Genomic DNA, 22,075 nt, shown 5'->3' on the forward strand with positions numbered 1-22,075 from the left:
CTCCGCTAACCGGCACGGATTAGCTTTCACTTTAGAAGCAGCGATCAACTTTGATTGCTGCGTCTAAAGGGTTAATAGTGCACGGCACAGAGATTAGTGCCGTGCGCTATTAGCCACAGGTACCGGCCGTTGCTAGGTGCCGGGCCCGACCCTGTATGTCCCCCAGGCCCTGCGTTATAGAAAGGGAGAGGACCCAGGACGTACCAGTACATCCTGGGTGGGGAAGGGGTTATCCACCATAAGGAGATTTTAGTACTTACCTGCCAGTACTGGGTATTTCCGGTTGGATTTTGTTCTCTAAACTACACATCCCACAGTTCCATGTTTGAAAGTTTGAGATCACTTTCCTTCCTCCCACACATCAGCCGCCCCATCCATTAAAACACATTGGCCCTGATTTATTAAGAGTGGAGTGTAGGTTTCTTTGTGGGTTTTAATTCCCTACAATCTATTTTCCACTGTATTTCCTAAGGTTCCCCTACATTTAGCACTTTTGCCTACATTTTATTTATTTATTTATTTATTTTTTACACATGCTCTGATCTGTCCGGTTTTCCACAGTTCAAATCTACCACATTTTCTGTGGAAACCTTAGTAAATACGTAGGGTTTTCATGAAAATATCGAGAACACGCCCCTTTTCTGTGACCACACCCCCTTTTCCCATCAGGCATGCCCCTTTTTTGGGTTCTCTCAGTAAAATGGAGAGCTGGTCGGGTTTTTAATTTCTGGCGCAAACAGAATTTCTGGCGCAATACGCCTGATTCTGGTGCACAATCTGACAAAACATGTTGGGTTTACAATAGTAATTCAGAGCCATTGTTTTCTAACCAGGGGCCAAGGGGGCTACAGCTGTTGCTAAATTGAAGCAGGACAGGCTCCCTCTGATCACCTTGACTAGTTAGTCAGGTCTCGACACACTGCAACCTGGGAAATACCAAGACATGAGTAATTTTGTATGCTGTTAAAAATAAATATTGGGGTGAAAATCACAGAAGAATTGTGAGAAAACCGTCACACACAGGTACAGACACTATATTATGAACTATACTAACTTTACAGCCCCTGTAGCATAGTCAAATAAAAAAAAAAATTCCTGGAATACTCCTTTAATTTCCTTGCAGTAAAAGGGACAGATCTTGTTGCTGTGTTTAAGGAATTTAGGTAGGGAACCAATAAAGCCTTATCAGATGTATACCATGATGCTTAAAGTGTACGTATACTTTCAAAAGAATTTTAAAAACCTGAATGGATTTGTTAGATGAACCCTGGTGACAAGGTGGCTTTTGTGCTCTTGTTGCTGTTCCTGAGCTCCTGAGTGTCCCCTTTATGGTGCACAGCTATTTCTTATTCTCTGGCAGGAGTCAGAGCTAGAATGTTTGGCAGCAGAACGCACACCTAGACAGCTGCCAAGAACTTTTATGGGTGGAAAGAGATAAGAGGGAAGCCTCAAATCCCCATAGCAACCTATCCTGCTCTGGACAGTTCCTGACATGGACAGAGGTGTCAGCAAGAGAACACTGGTCATATTGGAAAGAAGTACACAACTTCCTCTGGTACATACAGCAGCTGATATGTACTGACAAGATTAAGATTTTGAAACTGAAGTGAAATATCTGTATATTTTCTGGCACCAGATAATTTGAAAACATTTTTCTTTCCTCCAGAGTACCCCTTTAATTTACCTTTCAGGCACAGCAAAGACCCCCCCTAGATGGGGCAGGCTTAGAATACATACACACAGTACAGGCTCTCCTTTGCATAGCACTAAGCCTCGCTCCTATTTCCCATATTCCATCTTGGTCACTCTGCTGCTAGAGACGGAATTTACCTAACAGCATGGAGTGGAGGTAAGTTGTGTAAAATAAGAGTGACCATTTAACCGCAGAAGCATGGAAGGATCTTGACTAGCCAGCGCTGACAAATTGGATACAACAATGGCAGATCTAAAAATAGGAACTATAGGCCCCAGAAGTTGGTCAATATTTGGTTAACAAGTTTTTACTTAAGATGTCTGCAACTCATGATATGTAAAATGTTCTAAACTGTATAAAAACTCACTACTTGTCAGAGACACAACAAATATTTTATTTGGCCTTATTAAGAAGCTGAGATAGCCATACAAATGCCAGAACTAAAAATCTGGAGTTGAAAATGTTCATAGACTAGCATCTAAGGGAAGTCAGTGCTGTAGCGAATACCCCTGGAAAAGTGACCTATAGATCTATGTACACTGTGGCCACAAGCGCTCCATAGGGTATTAATGATGATACCCGGTGTGAGAGAAGAAATAGATAACTGCTCACCCTGGGTGGTTGTGTAGATTCATACACATCAATGATACAGGCACAAAAGATGGTAGGTTGTCTGCTCCCCTCCAGTGAATAGTAGCAAAGGATTAGAAAGGATGGGCTTCAGTGAACATACCGGCTCACACGGCGCTGATCGACAAGGACATGATATGGAGGACAAAAGTGGACTTTAATAACGAAGATACAACGTGTTTCGCTGCGCATGCGCAGCAAAACGCATTGCATCTTGGTTATTAAAGTTCACTTTTATCCTCCATATCGTGTCCTCTTTTATCCTCCATATCATGTCCTGGTTGATCAGCGCCGTGTGAGCCGGTATCTTCATTGAAGCCCATCCTTTCTAATAATTTACAGTTGACTATTGTATCTTTTATTCATGGATGACACATAGGTCAGGTCAACTAGTATTTAAAGGGGGTACTCCGCCCCTAGAGATCATATCCCCTATCCAAAGGGTAAGTGATCAAGATGTCTGATCACAAAGGTCCGGCCTCTGGGACCCCCTGTGATCTACATGCAGCACCCGGTGTTCTGAACATTATGTTCAGAATGCTTGGTGTGGGCGGCCATGGTTGTGACGTCATGCCCACAGCTGCCCGCACCATGCGTTCTGAACATAAAGTTTAGAATGCCGGGTGCTGCACAGAGATTACGGTGGTCCCAGAGGCCAGACCCAAGCGATCAGACAGCTTATCCCCGATCCTTTGGATAGGGGAAAAAGATGTCTAGGGGTGGAGTACCCCTTTAATTGTAGGTTTGTTTGTCAGAAACACACATCTGTAAATATCTGTATAATGTATTCATCTGATATTGCATAAAACAAATTATTGGACAACAGAGGACACACAACGGTGAAGAACTTCTTTCCTTTATTTATGCAGAAGTACACTGCCCTCTTGGGGCTGATTTTGGTCCTGCTATCAGCCACTTGCACGACCTGTGACAGAATTATAAACTTGCTTAAAATCTACAATCTTAGGGTGGCATCAGGCAGGTGGTGTGGAATTAGGAAGTGCCGGCAGTGGATTAGGAACAGTGAGCCTACATAAGTGTATAAGAGCAGCACTTTCCTTACTTGTTGGCACAATTTAACAACCAATCAATTGTAACTAGAGAATCTAACATGTTGTTGAAAAGCTGACCATGTGTTCTTCTGTGCCTGTATAACTTGACAATATGCTCCATATATAGTAACATGAGCCACGCAGAGGGTTTAGTTTTTGTAAAGGATTTAAAAAAAATAAAATTATATAAAATAGCTGTATATACTCTATACAGTTTTCAGCAAAAGAAAATGAGCCAAAGTGGATTAAAAAGGAATAGGAAATATAAAGGAATGTGTTTTATAATGCATTTGGAATATTTTCTGACCCTTTAACTTTTATTTAGATTTTGATATACTGCAGTCTATGGCAAAGATAAAATAAAAATCTACCCCCCCCCCCCCCCCTCCTTATTCTGCACTCAATAACCCATAAGGAAAGGGGAAATTGAATTTTAGAAATTTCTTCACATTTATTACAAAAGATAAAACACTAATTTGGCATGGATGTAAGTATTCAGACCCTTTCAATCTCATTGATTACCTTTGGAAAGATTATATATAGAGATGAGCAAACTTACGGTAAATTCGATTCATCACGAACTTCTCGGCTCGGCGGTTGCTGACTTTTCCTGCATAAATGAGTTCAGCTTTCCGGTGCTCCGGTGGGCTGGAAAAGGTGGATACAGTCCTAGGAAAAAGTCTCCTAGGACTGTATCCACCTTTTCTAGCCCACCGGAGCACCGGAAAGCTGAACTAATTTATGCAGGAAAAGTCATCAACTGCCGAGCCGAGAAGTTTGTGACGAATCGAATTTACTGTAAGTTCGCTCATCTCTATATATATATATATATATATATATGAGAAATGATGTGCATTGTGTTGTGAAAATATATATGGTTTCACAACACAATGTACATCAGAGCAACAACCAAGCCATGAGGGGGAAAGAACTGCCTGCAGAGACAGGATATTGAGGAGGCTAAGATCTGGTGAAAGGTACAAAAACATTTATGGTGCACTTAAAGCTCCCAAGATTAGAGCGGCCTACATAATTCTTAAATGAGAGAAGTTTGGCCCTCTCACTAAACTAAGTATATCAGGGGAGAAGGGCCAAGAACCCAATGGTCACTTTGGCTGAGCTTGTGCACCTATACACACACACACACACACGTTGGGCAGTGGATATGTAATTTATTCTACACATGTGACTGGAGCGGTGTATGAGTGTCCATGTGTACACATCACAGTAGTGTCTGTGGCACTGCTACACTACTAGCATTGAGCATCATGGGAACCCTGTATATGGAGCAGATATATTAGTAGTCCCTGTTCCATCTACTAAACAATATGCCAGGGAAATGCCAGACCCAGGGAATCTGTGCCCCAGCTCAAAAAGGTATGTTTACACGTAGAGCATACTCTGCAGATTTTATGCTGCTTAATCAATGTAAATAAAACATTAAACACAGCATAAAATCCACAAAATGCTAGGACATACCCCAGTAGTAGAAGGGAGTCTGTAGACAGCATAAGTGAAGATAGGCTGTCTATGTACTCTCACTCCTGATGCAGATGCAAGGTTTAATGTGTTGTATGGGCAAATACTTGCTGAGACACACTCACTAAACATGCTTTAGCCAGGAAGGAGCAAATCTTAGTGACATGGCCAAATTACAAAGGTAAAAAGGCATGTATGAGTAAACAAAAGAATGAGATTGACCTAGTCACAACATTTTGTGTGTGAAAGTTGAAGAAGTTTCTGCCATTCAGTGGCAAAAGGTGAAACTACAGTGCAGTTATATCCTACTACATCACAAAGGGCAGATATACTGCGTAACTTCTGGCACAGAGTTGCGTGAAAAAAATCAATAACTGCAATCCACATGCTGCGCATAAAAAAAAAAAAAAAAAAAAGGCATGAAATCCTCCCATAAACTGACCTGAGGTGCAATATGTAAATTTTGCTGTTGGAAACTGTGTGGATTTGTCACAGATTTTTCCCATTGTCTTAAAGGGGTACTCCGCCCCAGACATCTTATCCCCAGCGATCTCCCTGCTGCAACCAACGTGCGTCGGGCGCAGCGCCGGAGGCATGACCGTGACTTCACGAGCGGGGGTGTGACCGAGACCTCACAAGCATCCACCCCGCATTGCCAGTCAACCGGCACGGAGTGAAGTTCACTCCGTGCACCGGATGTCTGGGGTACCGAAGCAGAGATCGTGGAGGTCCCCAGCGGAGGGACCCCCACAATCAGACACCTTATCCTCTATCCGTTGGATAGAAGATAAGATGTCTTGGGGCGGGGTACCCCTTTAAATTAGAACATTAATATTCATAATAAATCAGTTTTTTCTAGAACATTAAATAGTTTTCCTTTATCGTCTAACATCGCTAAACTTGCAGGGCAGGTCAACTTAAATATTTTAGCAAATACATTTATTCAGCAACTCTGCCGCCTTCTCCTGCTATTCCTTCTCCTTGTGGACAGCTTGTTGGCAAGGTTACGGACCACCACTGCACTCTAGAAGTGGTTGTCAGGCTGATTATATATTGCGAAATGAATGTATTTGCCCAAAAATATTTACCTTGATATGCCCTACAAGTTTCTAACTAACCTACGAGTTAGTCAAGTCGGAAATACCTCTTAACATAATTTACACCAAAATTTGCAGCGGCAAATCCAAAATAAAATCCACATGATTTTATGTGGATTTTCTGCTGCGGATTTTGGAGCAGAAATGCTAAAGATTTTCTGCTGTTGAAAATCTGCAGTATATCCACCCTGTGTGAATATACCCTTAGGGTGCGTTCACACGCTAGTCTAGCTGCGGAAAACCTGCTGTGAGTTACGCTACCATTCATTTGAATGGGTCTGCGGACAGTCCGCAAATCTGACACTATTGTGTGAACGCAGCCTCATAGGAGGAAACTGAATGTTTTTTACTTCATTTGTATTTCTTACCTTCATAGTAAATAACGGTTGCCTAAATTTGTGCATTCTACTCAGTGAATAAAGGAGTAAAGTAATAAAAGTGTAACTAGAAGTTAATGAAAGAGAGGACGATTTGATACCTCTCTCATCTTGAAGAATGCCATTCCTGTCAGCAATGAATCAGAGCCAGCCTGATGCTGAGGTCCTATCCGTTCCAGCTCCAGCTGTTCGGCCACTTCTTGCAATCCCCCCTGATGAAGGACACACAAGATGAAGACATGATTGCAATTCTGTCTGTATCCCAGACATTAAATGGAAGAACATAGACATGGAATGGTTGCAAAACTACAGCAAAACTACAGCCAACGGCTGTCCGGACATGCTGAGAGTTGTAGTTTTGCAACATCTGGAGGGCCACAGGTTAAACATCACTGGTCTAAAGCAACACTAGGTTTCTATGTGTCATGCACCACACTTAAAACTATGCATAAGCTTTGCCTAGATTGTTCCTTTAATGAATTCCACTAAATCACATGGATTAGAAATCCCACTCGATGGTCTGAACAATAGAATTTGAAGACAAGAAGCAGTGCTACAATTTTCAAGATCCACAAGGAATTATTTATTCATCCAATGTTCATGCTCTGTTCACATTAAACAGTAATTATCCATTCTCCTGACTCACCTGTTTAAAGGGGTACTCCACTGGAAAAAAAAAAAAAATTCTAATCAACAGGTGCCAGAAAGTTAAACAGATTTGTAAATTACTTCTATTTAAAAATACAAATCCTTCCAGTACTTATCAGATGCTGTATGCTCCACAGGAAGTTCTTTTTTTTTTGAATTTCCTTTGTCGGACCACAGTGCTCTCTGCTAACACCTCTGTCCATGTCCGGAACGGTCCAGAGCAGGATAGGTTTGATATGGGGATTTGCTCCTACTCTGGACAGTTCCTAAAATGCACAGATATAGAAGGTAGAAGAAAGAAAAAAGTAAGGGGCGCTCTCTCGTATGCTGTTTATGTGGAAAAAAAAAGGGGGGGGGACCCACCACCTCACCTAATGAGCTGTACTGACCTGCTGAGGGGATGCAACAGTGTAAGCCCAACACTGTTGGGAGGTGTGGGTAGAGATTAGTGGATGCAGTGTGCAGCTCTAATTCCTCTGTGTCCCTTAGGGTACGGAATGATAGACGGAGAATGGGTAGATAAGGATGGGGAATTGTGTAGAGTGCTCCTGCTGTCAAAGGATGGACTCAAAATGCCACGGTTGCACAGGACAATTTATTGGAATGTTTTTAAAGGACAACGCGTTTTGGCGCTCACATGCGCCTTCATCAGGTCCACAAGAGAATAATAACAATGCGTCCTGAAGTGCCGGCTGTGCTTGAGTGGCTATCGATGGACAGAGGTGTCAGCAGAGAGCACTGTGGTCAGACAGAAAGGAAATTCAAAAAGAAAAGAACTTCCTCTTGAGCATAGAGCAGCTTTTTGGCACCAGTTGATTTAGAAAAAAATATTTTCCAGTGGAGTACCCCTTTAAGGACATACTTTTATTCTTCCTAAACCATAATTCTGGAGCACCGTTCTTAGGACTCTGTTTTGTGACTTTCCTCTGTTACTGTTCCTGGAAATAAACAAATAACACCTACAACTGGGCGTTATCAGTCTTCTTGTTAACGTGGTGTGTCCCTACACGCTTCGGTCCAATCAGGGCACACAGTGTCAGACTGTAAAGGCACGGATCCTATTGAGAGCGGGATGGTAACGCCCAGTTGTCAATGTATGTGGCTACAGCTGAGCAGTAAAAGCCTTCATCAGCCCATCATGTTGATCAGCACAGTCCCAGCACCAAAAATCTACAATGTATGAGCTGGAAGCCTCGGTTGCGTACATTGTTTGCAGTGGTGGAGCCCAAGGCTGTGCTGCAGTAACCTGCCGCCACCACTACAAACTATGTACAGAGCCAAGACTTAAGAGCTCTGTACATTACACCACAGCATACAACGGCATCCCAATCTCAGTAGGACGCAGACAGATGCATGCCATAAGTCAGTGTTTCCCAACCAAGGGTGTCTCCAGCTGTTGCAAAACTACAACTCCCAGCATGCCCAGACAGCCTTTGGCTGTCCGGGCATGCTGGGAGTTGTAGTTTTGCAACAGCTGGATGCACCCTGGATGAGGAAACACTGCCATAAGTGGTAAATAAAAGCCTCTTTATCTGAAAAGTATCAGCAGCTTGCTGAAATCCCTGCAAGTTTATTTATAGAATAAATTTTTATTTAACTTTTTCATTTTTTTTTTTTTTTTTTTTTTTTTAAGGTTTAGGGTCCTAGGATCTTCCAGCAAAAGAGAATAATGTAAATATCCAGTAATAAAAAGGTAAACCTATTGGTATTTATACGCACCTTTAAATTTTTGCAGCTTTTCATGAGATATTTCACATCATAGATAACAGGAAAGAATAGACGAAGAATTTCAAAGAAGTCTAGCTCAACCTCAGGCAGGTTAGAATTGGTCAGTATCTTTATTAGATAGCCAAAGTCATATCCGCTGCAACAAGATGCCAAAGAGAACATATTTAGGAGAATATATATATATATAAACAACAAAAGAAAAGACTTACTGGATAGGATTCCAATAGAAAACCTTGTGTTTGTATATACACAGGAGTTATAGTAGGTTCAGTATATATTCAAGTACATGAAGGTGTTCAGGGAGTTCCTCATCATAAATTACATTGGTTTTTGTAAGGCTGGGCAACAAAAACTTCCACAGATGTTGAAACTCAGCTTAAAAATAAAAATCTAGTTATTCAGTAATAACTTAAAGGGGTACTCCGGTGGAGAATTTTTTATTTTATTTTTTTAAATCAACTGGTGCCAGAAAGTTAAACAGATTTGTAAATTACATAATTCTTGAGAGGTAGAAAAAATTTTCGGAGCACTCACCTCGGACACCAATGATCATTCAGAATATTCTTTATTCATGATGTAGACAAGCGTGCATAGGAGGGAGATGACGGGATGGTGTAGGAGCGGGTGGGTTCAGCCGGTGGTCAACGGTCCGTTATCGCGCTTGTGCGCTTCGTCAGGCCCCCCTGTGGGGCCTGACGAAGCGCACAAGCGCGATAGCGGACCGTCGCCACCCGGCTGAACCCACCCGCTCTTACACCATTTATACTGGGTGGTATAAATGTATAAAGGCATAAAAGTATAAAGGCATCGGCTGCTTTGCTCCCTGTTTGCCGACAGGTGAGCATTTTTTTCAGTGAACATTACTGGGACCATTTCCTTTGATACACAGATTTGTAAATTACTTCTATTAAAAAATCTTAATCCTTTCAGTACTTATTAGCTGCTGAATACTACAGAGGAAATTCTTTTCTTTTTGGAACACAGTGCTCTCTGCTGACATTACGAGCACAGTGCTCTCTGCTGACATCTCTCAGCTGTCAATTTTAGGAACTGTCCAGAGCAGCAAATGTTTGCTATGGGGATTTTCTCCTACTCTGGACAGTTCTTAATATGGACAGAGATGTCAGCAGAGAGCACTGTGTTCCAAAAAGAAAATAATTTCCTCTGTAGTATTCAGCAGCTAATAAGTACTGGAAGGAATAAGATTTTTTAATAGAAGTTATTTAGAAATATGTTTAACAGTTGATATAAAAAAAATAAAAAAATAAAAGTTTTCCACTGGAGTACCCCTTTAAATCTTTATAACTGCACAATAATGGTTATCATACAGTGTTCTCTGAAAGAAGTATATGTAAAGGGGTATTCCCACCTGTCGCAGCTGCACGCAGTGCTGGAGGCTCCATGTCTGAAGCCTCACGACCACGGGGCCGGAGTATTGTGACCTCACGACTCCACCACCTTATGACGTCATGCCCCCTCCCATTGACTTGCATACAGGGGGTGGGGTGTGATGTCACAAGGGGGCGGAGTTGTGACATCACAATACTCCGGCCCTGTGGTCGTGAGGCTTCAGACACGGAGCCTCCAGTGCTGCGTGTAGCTGAGACAGGTGGGTGCTGCATGAGATTGCGGGGGTCCTGCCAATCAGACATCTTATCCCCTATCCTTTGGATAGGGGATAAGATGTCTTAGGGCTGGAGTACCCGTTAAAGCCTATTACAGCAATAAAAACATGAGATCAAGCGATGCCTTTTGACTGCAATCAAAGAGTTACGGATACGTAAATAAAAAAATTGTCACACAGACATGGTGAATTTTGCATGGAATTTTAAAGGGTACCTCTAATCAAAAAAACTTTTGATATATTATAGATTAATGTATGCAGAATAACTTTACAATTGCATGTTATTAAAAAATATGCTTCTTTCTATTTAATTTTCCACTTTGAAGAAATGACCACTAGGGGTCTCCCTACCAGTCCTGGCAGCAAGCATTTCAGACTCATGCTGGAGTCCTAAACACTACGAGCTGCCAGTCTGCTTTGTTCACAAAGGAGAACACTCAGAGCTGCCAGCCTGCTTTGTTCACAGCCTGTTTGGCTGTGAACAAAGCAGGCTGGCAGCTCTGAGTGTTTAGGACTCCAGCATGAGTCAGAAATGCTTGCTGACAGGACTGATCGGGAAAAATACAATAGAAAGAAGCATATTTTTCATTGACATGCTATTGGAAAGTTATTCAACATTCATTAATCTAAAATATATCAAAAGTTTATTTGAGGAGAGGTACCCTTTAAACGTTGGACAGATTTCAGATCCCCACAATGCCCTATATATTGGAGAAAAGTTACACATATTCTCCATAGATTTCATTCATTGCAATGAGTGGAATATGTGGATAAATTCTGCCGCAAAAAAAAAAAATTATAATAAAATCCACACAACACAACAGATTTCATTGCAGATTTTTAGGCTTGTTCCACTGTGTAAACCCAACCTTACACCAATGCAGTGAAATATCTTTAGTGCTACCCTAGCTTGTATTGCATTCTCTTAATAGGGACATATTATGTTGTGGATACATAGGGGACATTTATCAAACTGTTTAGACCAGTTTAGGCAGTCTGTCTCTCAGAAAGTCTCAGTCTTTTTAGTTGAGACTTATGAGACTTTTGCTTTAGAGCCCTTCTCTGCAGAAATTGTATAGTGGTCTACAATAGAGGATAAAATGCAGTGGTCAGGAATTTAGCAACTGAGACTTTTATTGGAAAGTCTCAAAAAAGTCGCATCAACTGAAAATATGCTGAAATGTCAGACCTGGCGGAAATCCAATCTAAATAGTGGGAAGCCTTTTATCAATTTTTGTTAGGACGTACCATGCCACACAGTGCTGTTTAAGTTTAAAATGACATTTTAGCTTCAATCTTAAAAACTTATAAACTGCTCCCCGCCGTGCCCATAAGTAGCCCCCTGGGCAGGGAGCTTCTCTCCTCTAGTCCCGTGTCTTCGACCGGCAGCGACGCCCACCTGTTCTGTTCAGTGAGCAGAGCGATGACGTGGCCCGTCAATCAAGTGTAGGGGGCGTCGCTGCCGGACAAAGGTGAGAGGAGCTCCCCGCCCAGGGGACTACTTACGGGGCCGGCAGGGAGCATCTTATAAATTCACATCCTCACCATCTCCGCAGGCAGGAGTGTCCCCTGGAGATGGTGAGGATAAAGATTTTACCCTATATAACGCTCTGTCAAACGTTATATAGGGTAAAATCTGATGACTGGTTCCCTTTAATACAATTTAATACCATTGATTCCTAATTATTTTTGGTCATTTTTGCTATATTTTGTTAAATTTATTGTTGAACAAATATCAGAACCTAAAGAACATAAGCAAGTGTAACCCCCTCACCTTCTACCATCTACCTTCTGTGTGGCGGCAAAGTCCGTTTGAATAAATAACCATACTATGTGCAACTTATGATATATTTGTCTTAGGCTCTGGGACTTTTATGCGACTTTTCTCATCTAAAGTGCTGCAGATAATAGACAATAATGTCCATTAGCAAAATGTACTAAACGCTGTGCGACGTTTGATAAATTGCACTGACAATAGACCCATGCTCAGAGACATTTCTTGTCTAAAGTTCTGCGGAGAATAGACAGTGATAGTAAATATCCCCCATAGTATTTTCTGTACGACACAGCACAACTGCACAAACAACAATAAGCTGCAGCTCAGCACTACTTCTATAGATTGGATGTGAATGTGCACATGTAAGCAGAGGCTTTAGAGACTTTTGGCTTCCTAATCCTACAGATGATTCAGCTCTGTCCAGGAAGAATGAAACCAAGGCTGGAAACTGGGTGGTATAAATGCAGCCAGGAGGATTAAAAGACAATAACATGGGAAAGGCCACACAAGAACATGTACACAGCTCGCACAGGGCATGTGGTGGTATTTCAGACATCTAGAAACTCTTCTTAGACACATACAGCTTCTTATTTATTAACTTTGTTTCTGTGCTAGCTCTGTAAGAAATCATCAGGGGACACAGCCAGTTCTTGTAGGGCTCACAACTCAATTCTAAATGATACTGCTCAAGTAGTGAAAACATGGCATTCTTCTAGAAATCTGTCCAAATCAAAGTACAATTAGATAGATAAAGGAGAAGTTCCTTCACTGTCCAACACCACAAAGACCGAGCTAGTCACACTCACACCTTTAACCAAGGTGTCTCCTTCAACTACAGTAAATAAAAAAAATAAAAAAATAATAATGTTATTGGCTCGCAAGGTCACATATCTGGATTCACACCCAAAAATATGATAAATTACCAAAATGTATTTAAAAATCACATGTAATTGACTGGCAGATCACAGGGCCCTTGAGGTCCGCACAAGTCTGTATACAATAAAATAGACAATAAAATAATAGTCTTCAATGGGCTGCAACATACAAATATAATAAAAAACTGAAAATCGCCACCTTTCCAAAATATATGTACCGTATTTATCGGCGTATAACACGCACTTTTTAGGCTAAAATTTTTGTGCGTGTTATACGCCGATACCGCCCCAGGAAAGGCAGGGGGAGAGAGGCCGTCGCTGCCCGCTTCTCTCCCCCTTCCTTCCCTGGGGTCTAGAGCCCTGCTGCCGGCCCTTCTCACCCCCTGGCTATCGGCGCCGCTGCCCCTTCTGTCCCCCTGACTATCGGTACCGGCGCCGATAGCCAGGGAGTGATAAGGGGCAGCGGCACCCATTGCCGGCGCCGCTGCCCCGTTGCCTCCCCTCATCCCCGGTGGCATAATTACCTGAGTCGGGTCCGCGCTGCTGCAGGCCTCCGGCGTGCGTCCCCTTCGTCGTTGCTATGCGCTGCACGGCGCAGCGCATGACGTCAGTGTGCCGCGCCGTGCATAGCAACGACGCAGGGGACGCACGCCGGAGGCCTGCAGCAGCGCGGACCCGACCCAGGTAATTATGCCACCGGGGATGGGGGGAGGCAACGGGGCAGTGGCGCCGGCAATGGGTGCCGCTGCCCCTTCTCTCCCCCTGGCTGTCGGCGCCACTTCTCTCCCCCTGGCTATTGGTGCCGGCAGTGGGGCGCCGGTACCGATAGTCAGGGGGACAGAACAGGCAGCGGCGCCGATAGCCAGGGGGAGAGAAGGGCCGGCAGCAGCGCTCTAGACCCCAGGAAAGGCAGGGGGAGAGAAGCGGGCAGCGACGGCCTCTCTCCACCTGCCTTTCCTGGGGGTGTATCGGGGTATACACGCGCACACACGCACCCTCATTTTACCATGGATATTTGGGTAAAAAACTTTTTTTACCCAAATATCCTTGGTAAAATGAGGGTGCGTGTTATAGGCCGGTGCGTGGTATACCCCGATAAATACGGTATATTCTACTTGCCTCCTTAAAGGGGAAATCTGGCAAAAATAAACTTCTCCCCTATCCACGGGAGGTATGAGCGCTGGGATCCACGCGATCACTGGGACGAGATCTGGCTCTCTTAGTGAGGAGCGCGTGTTGTCTACCGGTAAAAATAAGTGAATACTATATATCAGCCAAGTGCAATGTCAGTCCAGTTAGTAATGTGCATGTGTTTATGTAAGAAACACCATCGGTGCATATGATTAAACTCCTGTATAATATCTCCTGCCAAGAAAGGCTACAGACTGGTGCTATGCATGCCGTTTTGACAGAGTTTAAAAAGTACCTGTCACTAAATAAACTTTCTCGATCGGCTCCATTGGAGGACACAGACCATGGGAATATGCTGCTGACACTAGGAAGCGGACACTAGGCAACAAGAAAAGTCAGCCCCTCCCAGCAGGATATACCCGCCCACAGGCACCTGAGCTAATCAGTTTTAGCTTAGTGTCAGTAGGAGGCAGACACAGGTCTGGAGCTCTCCAGACCTGGTATTCTTTTTTTTATCCTATACAGTTAGGGCCTGTTTTAGGTTCTTTTCTCCTTTTCTTGTTTTTTATGTAGGGGTTCAGGAGCATGGCGCTACCTGTTCTCCCATATGCAGCTAAGGGGCACGGGGCATAAAGTATGCACCGTTACCCCTTTCCACCAATGGCCAGCGCCTGGGGTTGCACCTTGGGTCCAGGTCCTACTATCTTCCTTTTGCCCAGGACCTCATTGCAAGATGGACATCTCCACCAACCGTGGATCCTCGGGTTTCCCGCCTGTCAAAAGGAGACTACTCTGCCTTTGGTGGATGCAGCGTCCTTTAAGGACCCGGCGGACAAGAGCATTGAAAATCTGGCAAAATTCGCCTTTGAAGCAGCAGGTTCATCTTTACTTACTACATTCGCTTCTGCTTAGGTGTCAAAAGCCCTTTCTGTCTGGGCCTCCGCCAGGGCATTTTGTCCGGGGCCCCTTCGGAAGATTTGGCGGAACTTGCACTTCAACTCTCCAATGCTGGAGACTTTTTGTGCTCTGCTTCTAGGCAGTCGGCCCGTTGTATGGCTTTTGCCACAGGTAATCTAGTGGCACTTCGTTGTTCCAGGTGGCTCAAGGCCTGGGACGCTGATGCCGCTTCCAAGAAATTTCTCACTGAGCTTCCTTTTACTGGGTCTTGACTTTTTGGGAAACACCTGGATGAGATTATCTCAGAAGCGCACTGGAAGTAAGAACTCCTTATTAGCACAGACTAAGTCTCGCCGTACCGACTCCCAATGGAAGTCGACCTCCTTACAGTCCTTTCGGTCCCATGGCTCGAGTAGGGCGACCACACCAGCACCCTCACAGGATAAGAAGGATCCTTCTTTCAAGATCCGTCCTTTCTGGAAATCGGATAACCGTTCCGGCCATTTCGTGGCCAAGTCGGGCATCCGTAAGCCTTCCTCTGCATGAAGGGAGGCCCCCACCTGAAGATTCTTCTCAGTTGGGAGGAAGTTTGTCCCTTTTCCGGGACCCCACGTGCAGGAATCTTGGGTCAGAGAGGTTTACAACGGCTATCGGATCAAGTTTACATCTTTTCCAAGGGATCGCTTTTTCGTTCCCGCCTCCCCCCGTTCCACTTCCTTAACATCGACCTTTCAAGTCGTGCCTTGGACCCTTCTCGCTCTGGGAGTGATCATCCCAGTTCCTCCCAAGGAGCGTTTTTCGGGCTTCTATTCGAACCTTAAACAATAAAGATATTTGAGGCTCAAGGTCTCTGGATAAGGAATACACTTGTTTGTTTGTTAATATCAAGATAAATCAGATATTTATTAATTTATATCAAACTGACAATCCGGGATCACAGGGCCCTTGTAAGTCCACGGAGTCAGATAGATTTAGATAAAAATATGACATATAAAATCATAAAAAAATTCATATATAGAAATTCATAAAAATAGAAATAAAATATATATATATGTATAAGACCACTGGAAATGGTAGCAGCTAATTCAGATCGACACTCTGGATAGCAATTGGTTATAGGTAAATGTCCATTTAAGTGCCATTGCAGTCCTAGAACATCACAGTCTTTCACACTTATAGAATGTCCTTTTGATTTTAACAGTTAAGTGGCAATTGTGTAATACTCAGGTGTCTGACCTCAGACTTTGCCAAAGCAACAATGTTTCTTATATATCATACAGAGCAATTGTAGGATACTGTATTCTTTAGTTCAGTAGCACTGGTTAGTATACTCGAATACCGGCAATTCATTCAAACTATGCGCATAGTATTAAAGTGGATTTATCTCACTGGTCCGAATGCAATTTTCGGAAGTATAGTTACCGCTCCTTGCTTATCCTCAGCGATGTTAGGCAGCCGTCTGTCCCTGCTCTCTGTCCTGAGAGCGCACCGCTGGAGTCTCTGCCGACTCCTATTTACACAGTGCTATCGGATGGTGGGCAATGTACACAGGGGCTGCAGCGCTTGCAAAGCCAGGTATTCCAGGTGGCGTCCTTGTGCAGGTAGCGCGCGCTCCCGGTCTCTGACCGCGCGCTCAAGAAATGTCCGTGTGATGGCTGGTGGTTTCTGTGGACTGCAAAATAGTGATGGTTAAACAAGTGGTATCATAGGTCTCTTAGGGGGGGGGGGGGGGGTCACCGGACGCGTTTCAGCACCCACTAGGTGCTTTCTTCAGCGGCTTGGATATATAACCTTGGATATATTTTATTCAAACCTGTTTGTGATTCCCAAGAAAGGTGATTCTGTCCGCCCGGTCCTGGATCTGAAGCTCCTCAACCATCAACTTCTCCTCTGTAATTTCCGTGTGGAGTCTCTCCGTTCTGTAGTGGCATCCATGGAAGGGGAGTTTCTGTCCTCGGTGGATATCCGAGACGCCTACCTCCACATCCCCATTTTTCCAGCACATCAGTGGATATCTTTGCTTTGCAGTACCAGAGGGCCATTTTCAGTTTGTGGCCCTTCCCTTTGGTCTGGCCATGGCTCCAAGGGTCTTCACCAAGGTCCTGACGGCAGTGATTTCCTTTCTGCAGGCTTGGGGTGTGTCCGTAATTCCCTACCTGGACGACCCCCTGGTCAAGGCTCCAACCAGGGCCCAGAATCAAGAGAGTCTCCGTCTCACTCTTCAGACCTTGTCCAGTTGCGGCTGGGTGGTCAATCAGGACAAGTCCGACCTAACTTCCCAGTCTCTAAACCTCCATGGGACTCCGGCTCAACACAGCAACCACCCAGATTCTGCTTCCGCCAGACAAGCGCCTTGCTCTATTATCAGGAGTTCGGATTCTCTGGTGTCCTGTTCTAGTTTCCATTCGGTTCTGAATGTAAGTCCTGGGTCGGATGGTGGCGGCCATGGAAGTTGTTCCTTTTGCCCAGTTTCATTATCGCCTGCTTCAAATTTCTCTTCTGTCCCGGTGGGACAAGTCTCTGCTATCCCTCGATCACAGGATCATTCTTCCTTCCAGGACTCGCCAGTACCTCCTGTGGTGGTCCCCTCTTCTTCGTCAGAGGTGATCCTTTCTGCCCCTCCACTGGCAGGTCATCTCGACAGTCTCAGTAGCTGGGGTGGAGTCTTCAGGTACCGGACGGTCCAGGGCCTTTGGGCCTCCCGTGAAGCTCGTCTACTCATCAACATCCTGGGCAATCTACCTTTGCCTCGGCCATTGGGAGCGCCTTCTCCAAGACGGACAACATCACAGCTGTGGCGTATGTCAATCTCCAGGGCACACACAGCTCAGTGGCGAAGGCCACGGTCTCCAAGTTCCTTCTCTGGCCAGAGCTCAGAGTTCCCTCCATCTCGGCGACTCACATACCAGGGGTGAAAAATTTGGGAGGCGGACTTTCTCAGCCCCTGCAAATGGTCTCCTCATTCAGAGGCGTTTGCGGAAATCTGCAACCTCTGCGGCTCCCTGGATATGGAACTGTTTGCGTCCTGCCATAACCAAAAAGTTCCTCGCTTTGTGACGAAGTCCCGGGATCCCTTGGTCCTAGCCGGTGACGCCCTGGTGCTTCCCTGGTAGCACCTCGCCCTCCCCTATCTCTTCCCTCCTCTTCCTTTCCTTCCCAGGGTCCTGAAGAAGTTCAAACTGGAGGGAGATCCCGCCATTCTTGTGGCTCAGGACTGGCCCCGGCGGGCGGTGTACGCTGACGTGGACGATGTGCCACTGCACCTCCCAGTTCGTCCCGACCTGCTCTCTCTGGGTCCCCTTTGCCGCCCCAATTTACAGTCGCTGCAATTGATGGCATGGCAGTTTTGAGAGCCAGGGGGTTCTCTCCCCAAGTAGTTCACACTATGATCAAGGCGCGCAAGCCCTCCTCTGTGAGGATTTACCACCGTACTTGGCAGTCTTATTTTCGTTGGTGTGATGCTTGCTCCTTTTCTCCAGTTAGGTTCTCTCTCCCACGACTTCTTTCCTTTTTACATTCGGGGCTGGAACAACATTTGGCTCTAAGCGCCCATAAGGGACAAGTTTCGTCTCTCTCCATCCTCTTTCAGCATCCCCGACTTTTCTGCAGGGTGGTGCTAAACGGCTCCGCCTTACAGATCCCCTACTCCACCTTGGGATCTATATTTGGTTCTCAGTGCCCTACAGGGTACTCCCTTAGAACCTCTCTGGGTGTTCCTCTTCTTATCCTTTCCTGGAAAATGGCCTTCCTCATTGCGGTCACTTCAATTAGGAGAGTTTCGGAGCTGGCAGCTCTCTCCTGCCGTTCTCCCTACCTGGTCTTACACCAGGACAAGGTTGTTTTTCGTCTGGTCCCGTACTTTTTGCATAAGGTGGTCTCTGTCTTTCACCAAACTGAGGACATCGTCCATCCGTTCTGCTCCATCTCATTCCAGGGAACATTTGCTTCATGGTCTTTATGCGGTACAGGCTGTTCAGATTTACCTTTCACCAGAATAACTCCTTCTTTCTGCTTAAGGAGGGTCATCGTAAGGGGCTTCCTGCTTCGAAGGCCACCTTTTCATGGCGGATCCGTTCTGCCATTTCAGAAGCTTACCGCTGAAAGGGGAAGACTCCTCCTTTCAGGGTCTCAGCTCATTCCACTCGTTCTGTCAGGGCCTCCTGGGCTCTCCACAACAAGGCTTCGGCCTTGTAAAATTGTAGGGCGGTCACCTGGTCATCCTTACACACATTTATGAAGTTTTACCAGATACATAGCTTTGCATCTGCTGGGCCGCAAGGTGTTGCAGGTGGCTGTGGTCCAGCATTCCACCTAAGTTGCTTACATTTTTTGCCCAACCCTAGGACTGCTTTGGTATGTATGTCCCACGGTTTTGGTGTCCCCCAATGGAGCCAATCGAGAAAAGTAGATTTTTATGCTTACCGTAAAATCTCTTTCTCAGAAGATCCATTGGGGACACACAGCACCCACCAATTTGTTCTGGTGTTCCTGGTTTGGTTACCTGTCCGAGGGTGGTTTCAGTTAATTTTTATTCTGTGGTTTCCTCAGACAGTTACTGTTTTTTCTTCATCTGTCGGTCCTCTCCTACTGCTCTGGGACTAAACGGATTAGCTCAGGTGCCTGTGTATATCCTGCTGGGAGGGGCCAACTTTTCTTGTTGCCTAGCATCAAGCCTCCTAGTGGCAGCAGCATATACCCACGGTTTCTCCCCAATGGATCCTCACTTTTTCAAAACTAACTCAGGCTATGTTCCCTAACTACTCCATACATTTTTTTACAAATAGCTTATTTTGCAACATATAAAGTTTTTTTCTTGACAGGTACTCTTTAAGTAGCAGTTGTCCTGTACAGAGACTGATTTTATTTACAGGACAAATGTTATTTAAACATATGAACCTTTTGCTGCAAATATATATATTGGACAAATATAACTGGACAAATATTGCTCTTGGTTGATACTGTATTCACTTTTTATTTTATCTACTGGAGTGATTAATAAGGAGGCAACTAATATAAATATATTTGAGTTAATTTATTGTGCCTATTTTAGAAAGGTGATGATTTCAGTTTATATTATATTGTATTTGTATATAGCAGTCCATTGGAGACTATTATTCATTTTACTTTATTGTATACAGAGTTGCCCAGATCAGAAGGGTCCTGTGATCTGCTAGTCAAGTATATGTGATTTTAATAATTTTTGTATCATATTTTTGTGTCAAAGCATAAGTACAACATAGAATGGGGATCTCCAAACTGTGGCCTCCGAGACACCATGCCCACAGTGGGAATGACCCAGTGTCCAGACAGCCCCACTGCTGCCCAACCAAGCCCCTACCTACCAACCAATACACCCAAATTCAAAGGCATCATGGAAGTGTATCACTGTAGGAGAACATTAAGTTCTTTTTCTCATCTACGTCATGTGTTCTTTCCCTAAATTTTAGGTCGAACTTAATGGACTCGTCTTTTTTTCAACCTTACAAACTAAGCAACTATGTAAAAAGGTGTACGTTCTTCGTAAATCGCTTAGATCTAAGTTTCAAAGAGTTAATTAAGCTGGAGTAAGATTGCCCCAAAAAAAAAATTAGACAATAACAAATTGGTAATTTGCTAAATCCGCTAAAAGCTTTGCGCACACATTTGTGACAAGTTTACACCTTAAAGCTGTGTAAAAGCAAAGATGAACTTCCCCCAATAAGTAGTTGAATGTGTAGACAAAGATCTGGATGAACTGGGACAATACTGACCTGTGGAAAGAAAGCCACTTCACCCCTTCACAAAGCACCACTCCAGAGGTCATGAACAGCTCTGCAAAATAGTGTGTTTCAATGCCCTCCTCTTCATGTTTCTTGAATTGGATCCCAGATGAGTTGAGAAGCTCTATGGAGTCTTGTGCATACATGTCTTCCCTGGAAAAACCATCAAGAGTAGTAGTAAATATTAAGTGTCTTCTGCACATAACGTATGAGACAATGAATTACAAGTTTATATTACAGTGTATAAAAAGCAAAGGAGATAGCAATGAAGAAATTATTAATGTTGCAGTATATATTTTATGCATAGTTATAGATTTTTTAACACTTACCGTAAAATCTCTTTCTCGAAGGATCCATTGGGGGACACAGACAGTGGGTGTATCTTGCTGTCTCTAGGAGGTGTGACACTATGGTGATAAAAAAAGTCAGCTCCTCCCAGCAGGATACACCCACCTTCAGGCTCTGAGCTAGTCAGTTTAAGTTCCAGAGCAATAGGAAAAACCCCAAACTGTCCGAGAACCAGAAGAAAAAACATAACTGAACACACCCTTGGACAGAGAACCAAGGAAAAACCCCAAAAAGGGCGGGAGCTGTGTCCCCCAATGGATCCTTCGAGAAAGAGATTTTACGGTAAGTGTTAAAAAATCTCCTTTTCTCTATCGGCTTCATTGGGGGACACAGACAGTGGGACGTACCAAAGCAGTCCCTTGGGTGGGCAGATAAGTAATCAGGCAGACGGCTGATCCACTGCCGCCTGCAACACCTTACGCCCCAGGGAAGCATCAGCCTATGCGAAAGTGTGAACCCGATAAAACCTCGAAAATGTGTGCAAAGATGACCAGGTAGCTGCCTTGCAAATCTGCGAGGCCGTGGCTCTATTCTGGAGAGCCCAGGATGCCCCAACAGACCGAGTGGAATGAGCCACAACCCTGAAAGGAGGAATCCTCCCCTTACAGCGATAGGCTTCCGAAATGGCAGACCTTATCCACCTAGAAATGGTGGCCTTAGAAGCAGGTTGTCCCTTGCGACGACCTTCCGTCAGGACAAAAAAGGAATCACACTGACAAAAGGAAGAAGTGATGGTGAGATAAGACCGAACAGCTCAAACCACGTCCAGCTTGTGCAGTAAGCGCTCCCTAGGATGAGAAGGAGCCGGGCAAAATGACGGGAGGACAATATCCTCATTGAGATGAAAGGCCGAGACCACCTTAGGTAAAAAGGAAGGGTCTGGCCGGAAAACAACCTTGTCCTGGTGAATCACCAGAAACGGAGAACGGCAGGAAAGGGCTGCCAATTCAGACAGACACT

At 44.5% G+C, this 22,075-nt stretch overlaps 1 protein-coding gene across 12 annotated transcripts in view; it reads right to left on the bottom strand.

The window, feature by feature from the left end:
* The window catches only part of CNOT7 (CCR4-NOT transcription complex subunit 7), a 53,252-nt gene that overhangs the window by 3,202 nt on the left and 27,975 nt on the right, over nucleotides 1–22,075 (bottom strand). For all 12 annotated transcript variants that reach the window (XM_056558872.1, XM_056558899.1, XM_056558838.1 and 9 more), the window contains 3 exons: nucleotides 20,759–20,920; nucleotides 8,696–8,840; nucleotides 6,430–6,540 (listed from right to left, as the gene is read on the bottom strand). In XM_056558872.1, coding sequence (XP_056414847.1) covers nucleotides 6,430–6,540; nucleotides 8,696–8,840; nucleotides 20,759–20,920 — 418 coding nt within the window. The remainder of the gene's footprint in view (nucleotides 1–6,429; nucleotides 6,541–8,695; nucleotides 8,841–20,758; nucleotides 20,921–22,075) is intronic.

The sequence above is a fragment of the Hyla sarda genome, chromosome 1, assembly GCF_029499605.1.
Source record: "Hyla sarda isolate aHylSar1 chromosome 1, aHylSar1.hap1, whole genome shotgun sequence".
NCBI lineage: Eukaryota > Metazoa > Chordata > Amphibia > Anura > Hylidae > Hyla > Hyla sarda.